Genomic DNA, 18,283 nt, shown 5'->3' with positions numbered 1-18,283 from the left:
AACTGTACAGATGGGAGTTATCCTTAAACTACATTCTTCACTCCCGAAATTATCCTGGCCTCAACCTATGGTAATCTACTGTCCCCCCCCATCCTCCTCCAACAGTTTCCACCCCCTCTGTCCTATCACCATCTTTCTATTCTCATCCCCTCAGCCTGTGTGTGCTGCCCTCTGCCAATGCACCCATTCTCCTTTCCCCTTCTCTGTTCCTTCCCTTTTTCGCTTCTTTCTGAAGAATACTTTGGCCAAAAGTTATTGTTTAAGTGTTGTTGTTGTTGTTGTTGTTGTTGTTGTTCCTGTCTGTAACTCAAAATGTTATCTTTACAGTGAGTAGCAATCCATCTTTTCCCTATCTTACAAAATTGTTAAGGCTTTCGTGGCCACTTGTTGACAAACTGCCTATTGGCTTCTGTCTCGGGTTCTTCGGCCGACGTTCATCTAATGATTTTACTGACATTTCGCCAGCGTGTTTTTGTATTTCTACAGCCTCTCTGAGCAAGCGCGTGTGATAGTGCTTCTCTACAGCCAGAACTTCCGTGTTGGCAAATTTTATTATGTGGTCGGTCTCACTTAGTGCGTGCTCTGCCATGGCCGATTTCTCCACCTGCCCCAACCTGCAATGTCGCTTATGTTCTTTGATCCCGGTGTTGACTGATCGTCCAGTCATTCCGACATAAACTTTTCCGCATGTGCATGGTATATGGTATATTCCCGACATTACAAGTGGACCCCTTTTCTCCTTTGCCGATCTAAGACACTCTTTGATCTTCCTTGTCAGTTTGAAAATCGTCTTTACGCCGTATTTGCGCAATATATGGCCAATTCCGTCCATCACTCTGGGAATGTATCTTGTTAATATTCCAACTTGGAGTTTCCATTGTTTGTAATTTATTCTGTTAATATAGCCACATGAATTGGCAAAGAATGAACACAACCAAGAAAAAGTGATTATCTGTGAAATCTAATGAGAATATTAAAATACTAATTTATAAAATAAGAATACTAATTTATGATCAGAATCTATACACAAACCATTTGAGATAACATGCAGAGATAAATAAGCAACAGTTGAAAGTTAGGTGACATGAGAACCGCTACATATCGCAATTATTTAAATGAGAACTATTTACATAAGTGTGTGGAAGGATATTCATTGAGGGAAACATTCCACGTGGGAAAAATATATCTAAAAACAAAGATGATGTAACTTACCAAATGAAAGCGTTGGTATGTTGATAGACACACAAATAAACACAAACACACACACAAAATTCATGCTTTCGCAACCCACGGTTGCTTCATCAGGAAAGAGGGAAGGAGAGGGAAAGATGAAAGGATGTGGGTTTTAAGGGAGAGGGTAAGGAGTCATTCCAATACCGGGAGCAGAAAGACTTACCTTAGGGGAAAAAAAGGACAGGTATACACTCGCGCACACACACACATATCCATCCGCACATACACAAATGTCTGGTTGTGTCTGTATATGTGCAAATGTGTGTGTGTGTGTGTGTGTGTGTGTGTGTGTGTGTGTGTCGCGCGCGCGCGCGAGCGAGAGTGTATACCTGTCCTCTTTTCCCCCTAAGGTAAGTCTTTCTGCTCCCGGGATTGGATGACTCCCTACCCTCTCCCTTAAAACCCACATCCTTTCATCTTTCCCTCTCCTTCCCTCTTTCCTGATGAAGCAACCGTGGGTTGCGAAAGCTTGAATTTTGTGTGTGTGTTTTTGTTTATTTGTGTGTCTATCAACATACCAATGCTTTCATTTGGTAAGTTACATCATCTTTGTATATATATATATATATATATATATATATATATATATATATATATATATATTAGAGGGAAACATTCCACGTGGGAAAAATATATGTAAAAACAAAGATGATGTGACTTACCGGACGAAAGCGCTGGCAGGTCGATAGACACACAAACAAACACAAACACACACACAAAATTCAAGCTTTCGCAACAAACTGTTGCCTCATCAGGAAAGAGGGGAAGGAGAGGGAAAGACGAAAGGATGTGGGTTTTAAGGGAGAGGGTAAGGAGTCATTCCAATCCCGGGAGCAGAAAGACTTACCTTAGAGGGAAAAAAGGACAGGTATACACTCGCACACACACACATATCCATCCACACGTATACAGACACAAGCAGACATATTTAAAGACAAAGGGTTTGGGCAGAGATGTCAGTCGAGGCGGAAGTGAAGAGGCAAAGATGATGTTGAATGACAGGTGAGGTATGAGTGGCGGCAACTTGAAATTAGCGGAGATTGAGGCCTGGTGGGTAACGGGAAGAGAGGATATATTGAAGAGCAAGTCGAGGCGGAAGTGAAGAGGCAAAGATGATGTTGAATGACAGGTGAGGTATGAGTGGCGGCAACTTGAAATTAGCAGAGATTGAGGCCTGGTGGGTAACGGGAAGAGAGGATATATTGAAGAGCAAGTTCCCATCTCCGGAGTTCGGATAGGTTGGTATTGGTGGGAAGTATCCAGATAACCCGGACGGTGTAACACTGTGCCAAGATGTGCTGGCCGTGCACCAAGGCATGTTTAGCCACAGGGTGATCCTCATTACCAACAAACACTGTCTGCCTGTGTCCATTCATGCGAATGGACAGTTTGTTGCTGGTCATTCCCACATAGAATGCATCACAGTGTAGGCAGGTCAGTTGGTAAATCACGTGGGTGCTTTCACATGTGGCTCTGCCTTTGATCGTGTACACCGTCCGGGTTACAGGACTGGAGTAGGTGGTGGTGGGAGGGTGCATGGGACAGGTTTTACACCGGGGGCGGTTACAAGGATAGGAGCCAGAGGGTAGGGAAGGTGGTTTGGGGATTTTATAGGGATGAACTAACAGGTTACGAAGGTTAGGTGGACGGCGGAAAGACACTCTTGGTGGTGTGGGGAGGATTTCATGAAGGATGGATCTCATTTCTGGGCAGGATTTGAGGAAGTCGTATCCCTGCTGGAGAGCCACATTCAGAGTCTGGTCCAGTCCCGGAAAGTATCCTGTCACAAGTGGGGCACTTTTGTGGTTCTTCTGTGGGGGATTCTGGGTTCGGGGGGATGAGGAAGTGGCTCTGGTTATTTGCTTCTGTACCAGGTCGGGAGGGTAGTTGCGAGATGCGAAAGCTGTTGTCAGGTTGTTGGTGTAATGGTTCAGGGATTCCGGACTGGAGCAGATTCGTTTGCCACGAAGACCTAGGCTGTAGGGAAGGGACCGTTTGATGTGGAATGGGTGGCAGCTGTCATAATGCAGGTACTGTTGCTTGTTGGTGGGTTTGATGTGGACGGACGTGTGAAGCTGGCCATTGGACAGGTGGAGGTCAACGTCAAGGAAAGTGGCATATATATATATATATATATATATATATATATATATATATATAAGCACTCCGTCTTCAGGCCACGACCGGGACCATCCGACGACGACGACGACGACGACCACCACCACCACCACCACCACCACCACCACCACCACCGCGTTATCCTCAGAGGTAGATGCAGATAGGAGGGGCATGGGGTAAGCACACCGCTCTCCTGGTCATTATGATGGTATTCTTGACCGAAGCCGCTACTATTCGGTCAAGTAGCTCCTCAATTGGTATCACGAGGCTGAGTGCACCCCGAAAAATGGCAACAGCGCACGGCGGCCTGGATGGTCACCCATCCAAGTGCTGACCTCGCCCGACAGTATTTAACTTCTGTGATCTCACGGGAACAGGTGTATCCACTGAGGCAAGGCCGTTGCCTTATTTGATTCTCATAACAAACAAAAAGTAAATCTTAGCTTTGGTATTTTCTTCTTACCTATGAAAGCAAATAAAAATGCTGTTGTTGATGCTACATATTTCAGTGTAAGATTGGTGGTACAATGGTAACATACTATTACTATCACAAAAGGTCTAAACAATAAGAGGTTTAAAAATTTTCCCAATTAATACTGGTCTTCCTACTAAGACGGTTATTCAATGACCACTTCCTTCCAGGTACATACAGTCAATAACTGAAGCACTCAGAAGCAGAAGTTGTGAAGTAAAGTTTTTTGAGAAAACCAATTTAAATCACAATACGCATATATACCCTCATGACCTGTCCCCTAATGGTGCTGAACGATTTGGAGATCAGAAAGCTGTAAGTCCATCAAACTGTGAACTTAATGTTCAACAGACGTTAGTTTCGGACATAGAAATTGTTAAGTCTCCTTTTCAGATTACAAGTTGTTAAGTAGCTGCAGCGTCAGATGTTTGACAGTGCTACTGCCAGTGTGCAAGCCTAGCTGCATGTTCCCAGCTGTTTATTCACTGTCAATTGAAAAATGGTGGGGAGCAGTACTGATATGAGAGTCAACTCCTTGAATGAGGGTCTATTTGAAGGTAGTGGCTCAGAATACAGTCCTAATGAGGACTCCGAATCACCACAAAGTAATTTAGATACTGGTAACATGACTCGGGGGCAAATAAAACACTAGAATAGACAGCAATTAACCTTGTACATCATGTCCACATAAAATTAGACTTCTACAACGAATCCCATTCACGGACACACAAAACACAGGAATCTTGCCCAATGGAAGTGGCCCGTTTGCAAGGAGTTGAAACTGGAAACAAAGAAAATGATATATTTTGGACCAAAAATTATAACTTATAGAAATACATGGACAGAAAAAAGAAATTGATGCCAAGAAGTAGTTTTGCAACATAAACAATAGTTGGAAGGTGTGCTGCTACATTTGAAAGATGACGCCTATTCAAATTTCATACTAGCCACATAAGAGTGGTGCTAGAGGTGCCAATATGTTGATGCAAATCAAGTTTGCTTTACAACACACTAACAGTCATGAGTATTAGTTGCATTTGAGATAGGATGTGGCGAGTTGATGCTGGTCACGAATGCCTTTACGGTGACAATAATGCCATTATCAATATGTTGCTGAGGTTGAGCAATGTCATGTAATAGGGCTACGAGGAGCTGGGTACTCCTTTTGCGATACTGCAGGAAGACTTGGTAGGAATGTCGCTACTGTATAGCATTGCTGGCAGCAGTGGTCATGGAAATGTACTGTCGCAAGAAGAACCAGGTGGTCACGGGAATGTACTGTCGCACCAAGACCAGGCTCTGGATGACCACGTGGCACTACTGAGAGAGAAGACTGTTGTGTTCAGTGTAAGGCTTTGGCTTATTGTACAGCATCTGCAGCAACAATTTGAGCAGCAGTTGGGACCACAGTGACATAATAAACTGTTAAAAGTTGGTTGCTTCAAGGTAAGCTCTGAGCCAGGTGCCCCGTAGCATTAATTCCACTGTCCCCAAAACACCACCATTTGTGACTTCAGTGATATCAAGTGAGAGCCTACAGGTGGGCAGTTTGGAGGTCTGATGTGTTTTCTGATGAAAGCTAGTTCTGTCTCAGTGCCAGTGATGGCAACGTGTTGGTTTGGGGGAAGTCAGCTGAGGGCTTGCAACCACCCTGTCCGTGTGTTAGGCACACTGGAACTACACCTGGAGTTACCGTTTGGGGCCCTGTTTTGTATGACAGCAGGAGCACTTCGTGATTATCCCACGAACGATGATTGCAAATTTGTACGTCAATCTGGTGATTCTACCTTTTGTACGGTAATTCGTGAATATCATTACAGGGAGTGTTTTCCAACAGGATAACTCATGTCCACATACCACTGTTGCAACCCCATTATTCTCTACAATGTGTCGACATGTTGCCTCGGTCTGCTCAGTCACCAGATCTGTCTCTGATTGAGCACATGTGGGACATCATCTGATGACAATTTCAGCATCATCTATAGCCAACATTAACCATCCCTGTATTGCCCTACCATGTGCAACAGGCATGGATCTGCATCACCCAAACTGACATCCGGCACCTATACAACACAATGCATACACGTCTGCATGCCTGCATCTGACAATCTAGCAGTTAGACTGATTATTAATGTTCTAACATTTAACATTTGCAATGGCTTATCTTGTGCTGACGTTAACCAGTGATCTTGTAATGTTGATCACTTAACTATGTTAGACAAATGCACTCCAAAATTTCATTACTCTATGTTAGTCATTTGTTGGTGTTGCTATTTTTTTCAGTCAGTTTATATTTAAATATGTTGCAGGACTAGTTACTTATTATTCAGTAATTCAGTATTTTAGGTAATGCCTACATGGTTATAAAGAGACTTCTGTAAGTCCAAATATCCAGATTAAAGATTTCCACTGCATATGTGGGTGTGCACCAAAGTTCTCCAATGATCAAAATCATATGATCTTCAGATGCTTCAATGATCTAGACAGTCATGATCCCTAGAGTTATATCGAACAACTACAGGTATGGAAGTTCACTGTTATGAAATAAAAACACAGGTTTTTGCAGAAACACAAATCTACTGACTTTTTTTTATCCGAATGTAATATGTCAAACTGTAGTATTCATTACAATTGGTAGCGCCATAGAATCACATTCATAAGTACTGTTACACTCTTGATTAGTTGAACTATTTAAGGGTACATGATAATGACAATAACTACATGGCCGGAAAAAAATTAGTACACACTTTTAGATGTTTCCAGTTCACTCAAGATTTAGTGTTGTAACAGTGCATATCAAGTAGATGAATGATTACATTTATAGATCAATAGCACTTGCAGTTCTGAGGAACCAAGTATCAGCCCATGCTGCAACACACATACTCGCATGTGGTGCAGCTTCCATGGGCGCTACAGCAGGTGCTGACTCTGTCATCCAGTCGATCGTACAGATTTCGAATACTGTCCTGGGATACATTTTGACATGCCCACTCAACCTGTAAGACTTGATGGCTGATGAATCACCAAGTTACTTCTCGTCCCATTGTATCCCACATGTGCTCAACTGCCAACAAGTCCACATATTGTGCTGGCCAAGGAAACTGCTGCATGTCTTGCAGAGCATGTTGAGTTTCATGGTCAGTGCGTGGGTGAGCATTAGCCTGTTAGAATGACACATCAGTCAGGTCTCACCAGGTCTACATCATATGCGTAAACAACCATCATTTGCATGCCAGTAGAATCAACTTTCATTGCTGAAGAACACGGTGTGCCATTTGATCTTCCAAGTAATCCTCTGATGGCGCCGTTCTGGGTGTGCACACTGATGCCGTGTTATGAGTAGAAGATGGGCTAGCTGTACGATCTGCTACTGCTGCTATTACAACAGTAGACAATTCTGGTGGGCATCTGTGTTGCATGGACATCCAGAACCTCGTCTACTGGTGTGAGAATGTTCAAGTGACCACTGATACCAACATCATTACACAACTGACACCGCACATCCAACTTCTGTGGCAATCCTCCAAGAGGACCATCCTGCCACTCGGAAGGCCACAATGTGACACCTCTCAAAATCTCTCAGTTGGCTGTAGCAAACATGAGTGTGTCTCGGTGGCGCGATTGCCAGCTTGCTTCACACATCTGTGCCACATTGAGCCTTAGGGTTGTGAGCATTTCCTAATAAAGGGTAGACACAGATGGCATTCTGGAAACTACGCCAATACACTATCTGTAGGCAGGCAACACTGAAACCACTATCAGTACATCTACTATACCCCAGGTGGCAGGTGCCGTCATTGGATCAAAATTGACTTCATCCTTCCACGTATATTAATTTTTTTCCAGCAATGTTTTATTATTACAGTCAATTGGGGGCATATTGTGTAACTGACATATGATTACATAAATTAAAATTCCATTATAGTATTAAAAATAATTACTGAATATTATGATTATTCTGGAATAATCCCACTTCACAGTTTCAGGCTTGTCCTTGCAAGCTGGATGCCAAACACAGGGTAACTACCTACCACCACTGTATCACAAGTGAGAGTGTTAACACGAGGAACAGGACAGATTGCTATTCGTTGGAAAGATGAACTGCTGAGCCACAGACAGGCATAACGCTGTTACACATGTAGCTCCAGTTGGAGCTGCAGCGGGGGCGGCTGAGTGTGCATGATGTGTGTTTGCCTGTGTGACTGTGTGTATTTTTCTTCTTTTATTTTTTTTTTGCCGAGGAAGGCTTTGCCAATAGGTACACGTATAACTATCTTTTTGTTGTGCCTGTCTGCAACTCCATGGGTCATCTTTACAGTGAGCAGCAGTCTATCCTATTCCTAATATTATGCTATTCCAACCCAGATATTCCATTGTTTAAATTGATAGTGTACAACTTAAAGCCTGCATAAAGGCATTTTGCACTCTTCATGGTATGAAGTGAGGAAGACTGAATTGGAAAGTAAAATGTTTGGATAATTCACCAAAGGATGGCAGAAGACAGCGTGCTCCTGGACGTAAGAAACCTGATCATGTTCGTCAGACGACACATGTTTTTGCTGCCAACATTTCTCCTCATGAGAGTCATTACTGTCACTCCAAAAGCCTAACTGTGAAATATCTATCTGTCCAACTGATCATGTCTCAATTACACAGATATTTCATGGATCATTATCCTGAGCTGCAGAAAGATGATATATTGGTTATTCAATAATGTATATACCAACATGATTTGGTCAGTTGAAGAGAGGTATTTGTAATGATTGCACTGAAATGAAGCACAGCACAATACAGCATCCAGTGGGAAAGCTAAAACTGCTGTTACACTGGGAAAAAATTGCATTACCAGAAAGCTGAACATCTCTACACATATTTGTGGGAAGTGAAGGAGGCATCTGAGAAAGATCCTTCACTGTGTGGAATTTGTTTGATATATATATATATATATATATATATATATATATATATATATATATATATCAAGTTGACCAGTTTGTCAAAGAACTACATGTTTTCATGGATAACTGCACACCACAGTGCAAAAACATACGTGTTTTCACTCTGGTTGTACCTCTCTCAGGCATATTTTCAGGAAGTTTATCTGTACTACACCATCCTAGGACACACTTTCATTCCCACTGATACAATTTTTGGCAATACTGAGGAGAAAAAGTGAGCAACAGATGAAGTCTTAATTACTTCCACATGGATCAAACTGATCAGAAATTCACTGCGTAAGAATCCCATTGATGTTCATGTCAAACAACCTACGACTGACAACAGAGAAAGTGACTGTACTCCAGTTGTTGAAGTTTTCAACTTCAAATATGCCTTTGACATTGTTCTAGTAGGAAGTGTTCATGAAATTTCATTAATATGGTGCATGTGTTTCAGAAGAGGGTGTGTACCTGAAGTTCGTTAGATCGAGTTGCCAACACTATCATCCCCAGTCAATTCTGAAGAAAAGAATGAGGTTTCAAGCTTTACAAAAGGAATATGATAAGGCTCAAAATACCCCAAACAAGTCTCAGAAGATTAAGAACACAAAAGATGATGATGATCACTCGCTGCTGGAACAAAGCCAGAAGGTACCAAATTTTATGACACAATCATGCATGGAAGCAAGGGAAACTACAGTCATAATTTTTCGCAAGGGCATGCAGCTCCACTTCATGGTTAAATGATGAAGACATCCTCTTGAGTAAAATATTCCAGAAGTAAAATAGTCACCCATTTGAACTACTGGTCGGGAACTACTCAGGAGTATGTAATCATCAGGAGAAACAAAACTGGTGCTCTACAGATTGGAGCATGGAATTTTAGGTCACTTAATCAGGAAGGTTGGTTAGAACAATTAAAGAAAGGCAAACGGATACGTCGAAGTTAGTTATAGTGGCAGGAGGAACAGGACTTCTGGTCTGATGAAAACAGGGTTATAAACACAAAATGAAATAGCGGTAATGCAGAAGGAGGTTCAGTAAAAAATGAGATAATAGAAGTGGAGGTAATTTACTATGAACAGCATAATGAACACATTATCACGGCCAAGACAGACACAAAGCCCACAACCACCACAGTAGTAGATGTAGATACGCCAACGAACTCCGCAGGTGGTGACATGTTTGAAGAAATGTGTGATAAGATAAGGTACCCATCATCATCTAGTGCCAGAAGATGACGAGTACGAAACTGATTGAAACGTTGCGACAAGACGACACCACCACTCGGCTGATAACCCGAGAAGGATTCATCAGTAAAGGAGCTAGAAGAGCATATGAATGGAATGGACAGTGTCTTGAAAGAAGGATATAAGATGAACATCATCAACAAAATCAAAACAATGATAATGGAATGTAGCCAAATTAAATCAATGCTGACGGTATTAGATTAGGAAACAAGACACTTTTAGTAGTAGACATGATGATGGCCAAAGTAGAGAGGATATAAAATGTAGACTGGCAATGGCAAGAAGAGAAATTTGTTAACATCATGTATAGATTTCAGTGGCAGGAAGTCTTTCCTGAAAGTATTTGTATGTACTGTAGCCATGTACAGAAGTGAAACATGCTCAACAAACAGTTTGGACAATAAGAGGAAAGAAGCTTTTGAAATGTGGTGCTACATAAGAATGCTGAAGATCAGATGGGTAAATCATGTAACTAATTTGGAGGTGCTGAACAGAATTGGGATGATGATGATGATGATTGGTTTGCAGGGCACTTAACTGCACGGTCATCAGCACCCATACACATTCCCAATCTGTACACAGTCCAGTGTAGCCACTTTCATGAATGATGATGGAACGATGAGGACAACACAAACACCCAGTTCTCAGGAGGGAAAGTCCCCAACCCGAGAATTTGGAAGACAATATATTTGTGGCACAACCTGAGTAGAACATGGGATCGATTGATAGGACAGGTGAAAGGATCACCAGTTTAGTATTGAAGGGAAGTGGGGGAGGGACAAAAATCATACAGGGAGACCGTGGGGGAGGGGGGGGGCGGGTAAAAATCGTAGGGAGACCAAGAGATGAATACAATAGGCCGATTCTGAAGGATTTAACTTGCAGTAGTTTTTCAGAGATGATGTGTCTTGCACAGGACAGCTGCATCAAACAAGTCTTTGGACAGAATGCTCACAACAATGATGGAAGTGATGTGGAAGATTAACTGATACTTTTTTGATGAGAAAAAAAAAATAATATAATGTATCCAATTTCTTCAGTGTATACCAGTATTGGAATGATGAAAATAAAATCATAACATGTCACTTTGGTAACTTCTTGTAACAGTTTATTATGGAAAAATCCAAACATTAAAGGTTAGAAGTTAAGTCAGCGACTATTCATGTACTCTCCTTTCAATTTTGAAACAGTGACTTAACAAGATTTGGTTCTGATTGCTTCAATTTCTATGACTACCACTCCTATTAAAATGGAAGAAGGGTTTCTTTAACATAATGTGTGCAATGATGTGACAAGTTTTAACGTATTACCATGTGAATTATTAAATCATTGGTTTGCACTGTTTTCATAATCAAAATATGGCAACTCCTCGTTATATCAGAGAACAAGTCATTAAGTATTTAAAAAAAATACTTTATCAGTAGATTCAACTGGAATGTATTTCCGTGTTACTGCTGAAAACAGAAAATAAATCACTTAGAGGTGATGGGATTGAGGGTACAGGAATGCTTATGAGAATCAGGACAGAAAGATGTTTTGGAAGCGATAGATGAGCAGAGAAACCTCAAAGGAACTGTTCAAATAAGGCAACCGTAACGTTTTGGAGTGTATTTAGACGCAATACAATTTTACGAAACACACTGAAAGAAAGAATTTTGAAAAGAAAACTAAATGAAGCCCAAGAAAGGAAACAGTGTAAAGTTTACTGGAAACAACAAAATATCAGAATTATCCACAAACAAAGGAAACAGCGTCAGGCACAACGTTTAGATGTAGATGATGATGATGATGATGATGATGGTGATGATGGTGTGGTGGTGGCAAAGACGGCGATAATGTTACAAAGGTCCACTTGCAGGATGAAGGTACTTGTTTAAGATAAGCATTATTTCACAAGAAACGAGTACAACAACACCCCCCCCCCACACACACACACACACACGCACACACAAAATGCACTATTACCTGCTGGGTGACAGAGATCACAGTGAGCGTCAGAACATCTCCGCCAGACTTAATGAGATCCACAACTTGCTTGTGTGTTGACCCTTCGACATTGACTCCATTCCTGCGGAAGAAAAAAAATCGTTTTCAAAAATTACGTAACAGCAGTTGAAACGAATGTACAGTAATTAAATTTCAAGCTTTAATTCATTGTAAAATCTCAAACAACACATCTTGAATTTCAACACCACGAAATGAAAATAACGGTGTTACGGTGCACACCGGCGATATATTAATAAAGAATTCACAAACAGAAGAATATAACTTTTTAAAAATCATCAAAATGAGAACTAGGGTCACAGCTACCAGTCCATCAGAGAGCCAGCGCCGTAATCTACGCCTCAACTGTACTCTGAGCCCCAGTGTGTCTATTGTCCTTTCCACAATCGTGCTGTTAGCTTTGGCACACGAAAACAACGTCCGACAAACATCACAGTAGGTGATATGGGTGTCGAAGCATAACCTTCGATTACCAACTTGGCGCCAGGTAGCACCACAATCTAACGTAATCAGACTACGGTACTACTTTAAAATAAGACAATATTGCTATCAGCCGAAGAACTGACGTGCGTCTGAGTTTGTAGACTCATAGAACAGTGAACTCAGTAGGATTTCATTGAAACCTTAGCAACTGCATCATGCAATACACAGCCGCACCTATTTTTAATTTAAGAGTTGGGTTGGGTTGTTTGCGGGAGGAGACCAAACAGCGAAGTCATCGGTCTCATCTGAGTAGGGAAGGATGGGAAAGGAAGTTGGCCGTGCCCTTTCAAAGGAACCATCCCGGCATTTGCCTGGAGGGATTTAGGAAAATCACGGAAAACCTAAATCAGGATGGCCGGACGCGGGATTGAACCGTCGTCCTCCCGAATGCGAGTCCAGTGTGCTAACCACTGCGCCACCTCGCTCGGTTTTTAATTTAACAACATATTTCTGTCACAATCTGAACATCCTCGGTTCATTTTACATTTGCAATAATTAATAAAAATCTTAAACTGCTCCATGCTGGTGGGGCCTATAACTTGTGATACAACTAACTAATCCTGTACTTCTGTCTTCCAATGTACCCTAATTAATGCTTTTCAACATCGCCGGCTCAAAATATTTCTTATTGAAAACTGTGCACTCCAGAATGACGGGCAACTTTTCAAGTAATGATGAGACATTATCTACTGAGACACGAACCAGGAATGTTATTACTGTACACTGCATGCTACCCTCGATTAAGTCAACATGCGAGCACACAGTACTGTTGTTTGTTGTAGACAGGCTGATAACTCGAAAATCATTATTAATGCCCACGCGATTCGCTGTGGGGAGGAAAAAAAAGAAAAAAAAAGGAATCAAGCATTCAAGAAACGCGACCGTTATCTGGGTTAACGTGGAACCGAGACTATATGGATAACCAAAATACACGGATAATCAAAAACACACTTTTCTACCGGACACTGCTATTTATTCTATTTACAGAAATGCTACGCGTCAAATTTGAGAACCCACTACATTATATACATGTTATTTAGCGAAAACTGCCAACTTACAGAACTACACACCGAACACTCCACTTCGTACCATTTGTTTTCCGTTCACTTTCGGGAAGTAAACGCAAAATTTTTTTTCTGTTTCTCACTCACTTTTTTCCTGACGATGGTTATTTTCCTGAGAGTCAACACATCGGTATAGGCGAAATTTTGTCCCCCATACTCAAATAACAGCAACAAATTTCGATGTCTTGGTGTGCGTATTAAAACTCGAGTCACATGAATATTGTGTATGCAAAACAAAAATATTCGGTCTAATGTTTGCAAAAATAGCCACCTACGCTTTAATAATAATCGTGCGGACTCATTACGGAAGAGAAGATCCATATGTTAAACTACATTATAGGATAGGTCCTCTAAGTTAGTGTAGCAAAGACGGGACTATCGTTCCAGTCTGCGACATCCCTTGCGTGTCATGTTAATGGTAGCAACAAGTAATGCATTTGTCCCAAGCTACCGACCATGCCCGTACCAGCTGGTCGTTTATGATCTGATCTGTGTCTCTTTAAATATGAACTGATCTTGCCGTAAATGTGGCGAACTAACCCATACTATGTACCTTACCGAAGGTTGAGCACTCAAAAGGGCATTTCCTGCGAATTACAAGAGTATTCGGAAAGTAAGTTATGATAGGCCGCGAAATGTAAACCACTGTGAAAACCAGAAATGTTTTATTTTTCAACAGTTAGCTACAACTTCCAGCTACTTATCTACATTGTCGCCGCTCCGTCTTAGAAATTTGTCATAGCTTTGTACCAACTGTTCAGTACCCTTATCACACGAGGCAACCGCCAATGCTTTCCGCCAATTCTCTGCGCTGGTCTTCATCTTATTGGCAGTGCCAAAACGTTGTCTTCATAGCCAGCGGTTCATTCGAGCACAGATGGAATTCACAGGAAGCCAATTATGGGCTGTATTGTGGGTGATAGAACACTTACCATCGAAAACGCTGCAGGGGCATCTTGATTGCCCCTGCGGAGCGCTGCTGAGCATTGTCTTGAAGAAGGAAACACATGACAATTACGTGGACTGCGTAGCTTCAAGCGAAATTTCTGACGCGGTCCTAGTACTTTGCGGGAGACAGTGTTTTCTAGTCATTTTTACGTGCTCACTATGCGCTCAGAAGTAAAAAGAGCGACGGGACGTGATCGACGGGCTTACTAGAGGCATTGCCCAATACATCTATACAAATCTTCATCGGATTTTGACAGTGGTTTCCATTTCGCTAACGATCGGCACTTACTTTCAGAACAGCCCTCGTATTTTCTAAGCTGTAGTTCTGTCCTTCATCCTCAGTACTACCACAATGATTAAAGTATGATCTATCTTGCGAAAGGAAAATACTCTACTTAAATGCTCACAAGTCAGAATACTTTCTTTCCATCAGAGCAAATAACGAAGTTATACGGCATATCTGTACCACTCACTAGTCCGGAAGCTGATTTCGATAAAAAAATTCTTAAGCAATGTGAATGTATCGAGAAGATATGACGTTCGTGTGATGATGATGATCATCATCATGATCATCATGTTACGTGACCTCCCGCTGTTGCTTGAAAATAATTTAATTTAGCAGGCAGAGAAATTAATTTTACCTGCGAAAAATTTTGAGAAGGTATCACACAGCATGAAAATATTGTTTTTATGGTCGATGCGTACGCTGCACATACATAATTATTTACTTGAAAGTTCATCACCATGGAAGTCAATGAAGTTGTTACGAAGGTATGTAAAACAAAGCCCAAGACCGGAGTTTCTACGGAATTAATTTTGGTTACCTTGTGACAAAACTGATAAAAAAACCAGTCAAATTCTGTGCTCTGCACATCACTCTTATATTAAGATTAAGACGACAACCGCTCACTGTTAGTTATGGAAGGATCCTAAAAGTAATTAAGGCCGAATACGACAGTTCCAAACACGAACGACTTTTTAATCATTGTGCACATCTTTTCGAGAGTATGTTGTGTCTGCAAACATTAGCGCTGCTGCTACAGGAGAAAAATGGCACCACCACCACCACCACCACAAGTTCCAAATGATAATACGCAATTAAGCATCATCAACTTTGCGTTCCGCCAAAATGTCATATTGAAACTTTGAGAGAACAATACAGCTGACCGATCTTCTGAAGATTCGCCATTACGTCTCCTTGAAGTCAGATGTACAGAGTCATCCTCTGAAACCACGCAGCGAAATCACTTAATGCATATGCTGTCATCACTGTAACAACAGATAGGCAGGATTTATTTGACGCAGTGGCACATTGCCGCTGTCTCTACGCGTGCGCTCATTTTAGCTTGAAGTAACGGCAGTCCATACCATTTTTCATTTTGCAGTGTTAAACAGGGTGTTCAGCGGGCACAACAGTAGGAGATGCTAAGGATGATCAAAACTGCTATCGGCTATAGGCGTTTTCGCCATAACTGTCGTCTCAGTTACGCTGTGAAGAGAACTGTCACACACTTCATTTAGCACTCCTCTGGGGAAGATATACAAACAATAAGTGGACTTTCAATTTAACGCTCAGACTCCATTTCTTTCTGGAAGAAGTAAACATCCGCATTGGCAGACCTCTTCGAAAGACGCGTCATCGACTAGACGCACATAACTATTAGACAAGTAAACGGGATTTGCGGTCCATAAAATGGATACCAAACATCGCCGCTGTGATCCTGATGTCAGTTGATGGTGTGTGTAATGTTACATTATGAAATAATGTATGTATACATTATAAAAATTATATTTTATGTAAATTCTATAACATCCTGTAGACATCTCTTCAAAAAAAACTGGGTATTTTGACAACTACTTGACAACAGGGACAATGATGAATGTTCTTTGTCATTACCAATATTTTTCTTTTCCAAAAACAAAAAAACAATGAAATCCATAACTCTAAGACCAATAACAATGTACATATAGACTTCAAAGTACCAATATAAAAAGGAGTCAGATAAATGGGCATTCAACAACCTGCTAGCACATTAAATGTCGTGTAAATAATGCGGTGGACTTAAGATTGAATTTTCTGTTGGGTACTCCTATTCCATTGTGGAGTGTCTCTCAGAAACTCATGTTTAATGTTTTAGACGAGTTTATAATTAGAATTAGCACTGCAGTACATATTCCTCAGTATTGCACTCGAATTAAATCAAATGTATATGTTTGGCTTATTTCCACATTCCAGAGGCCACTCTTGTCGGTTCCATGGATTACGACTAATTTAATGTGAGGCCACTGAGTGCAAAAGAGGCTCGCAGACCCTCTAGTGGCATTTGCAGCTGTTGCTGCAAGTATCAGACCAGCAGGAGCAACTCTTACGCAACGAAGGATTAACAGTACATGATACAAGAGAGAGAGTTCACTGCAGTTTGGTTTCTTGAGTTTCTTGTGCAATAGCATGTAGACGTGACGATTTACGAGTTTAGGATGTCATCAGAGACTTTCTCCACGATTACGAGACATTAAAATCTATGGATAGAGGAGGGAGGGAGGGAGGGAGAGTTTAAATTTCCAACGTGCTTTTACTGTAACACGTACGTTGGACCGAAATCTTCGCGACGCAGTGGAAGATATGTTCCTTTCTTCCACCTTCTTTGTCAAAAGATGGAAGGAGAGTATATGCCTACCGCAAAAACCCATGGACACACTGTGCATTGATTCGGCAAGAAGTCCGAGAAGATTTCTGACACGTCACGAGACCCTTCATTTACATCAATTCGTTGTTACTGCCGTTTTACCCAGGAAGTATCTACACGGAAACATTTACTTTTAAGACACTCATCGTATGTCCAGTTCACTGTTAACTTTCGGGAACACATCAAAATAACTAAGAATTTTAAAAAAAATTAATCCCAAAGGGGATAAACCGTGTGACAAGATCATACGTAGAAAGCAACTGTTGGACAGGTTTTTTAATATAACTCACGTCGCACCGGTTTTACGTAGTTCCTTCTGATTTCCAGAGTTGCTTCAGCGCTGTAACCAGTAGGGTATCTGTCTCTACGAAAGCAGCATTTGTGTAACATACACACTGGCGCAACTTTTCTTTCCGTATCTGTACGTTTCACACATAACCCATGTACCTGAAAAATCTTCTCCATGGGAATTCTTATACAAACTTTCACATCTGTCGACCAATGTCAACAATCGCATTCCCTAAAGGACAGCGAAGTGAGAATAGCTCTGTAGCAAAATCTTTGATACCCATATTACACAAACTGCTGTTTAAATCCACGATTCGAATTCAAACTTGTAGAAAATATTTTTGTTACTCGAAAACACAGCTTAGACGCACTTTCAGTGACTGTAATCTACTATAAAAACGCATCTCCAAAATACACCAATGGTAGCCTGTATTTTAATACGATGCAACCAGTGACAGATCGATTTTCCTAACATTCTCGTGTCGTATCCAGTACATCTCCCGCACGACAAATTAAACCAACGAAGCATGCTTAATACTAAAAGTAGGCAAGGCGTTCATCATAAGGGGGCAATGTAGTCTCATGGCATGGGTGATCAGTTCATAGTTGTAGGTTAAGATGTCTCAACCTAATCACAGTCTCACAGTGCGCCACATACGAAGGGCAATCAACGTTTAAAAATAAATCCATGCAATTACTTTTTTGTAGGAGAGACCAGAGTCAGTTCGCATAAGTGGCTGGTTGGCACACTGCTTCTATTTCCCACCATCGTGAAGCTAGAGTGCCGTCACCGTAGTAC

General features: G+C 41.3%; 1 protein-coding gene and 1 pseudogene across 2 annotated transcripts in view; both read right to left on the bottom strand.

The window, feature by feature from the left end:
* Positions 1–18,283, bottom strand: part of LOC126199714 (sorting nexin-27) — a 281,698-nt gene that overhangs the window by 27,350 nt on the left and 236,065 nt on the right. For both annotated transcript variants that reach the window (XM_049936641.1, XM_049936642.1), the window contains exon 2: positions 11,976–12,078. In XM_049936641.1, coding sequence (XP_049792598.1) covers positions 11,976–12,078 — 103 coding nt within the window. The remainder of the gene's footprint in view (positions 1–11,975; positions 12,079–18,283) is intronic.
* Positions 3,639–3,756, bottom strand: LOC126199802 (5S ribosomal RNA; annotated as a pseudogene).

Source organism: Schistocerca nitens, chromosome 8 (genome assembly GCF_023898315.1).
Source record: "Schistocerca nitens isolate TAMUIC-IGC-003100 chromosome 8, iqSchNite1.1, whole genome shotgun sequence".
Classification (NCBI taxonomy): Eukaryota; Metazoa; Arthropoda; class Insecta; order Orthoptera; family Acrididae; genus Schistocerca; species Schistocerca nitens.
Note: the sequence above shows the minus strand (reverse complement) of the source record. Positions and strands in the feature narration are given on the sequence as shown.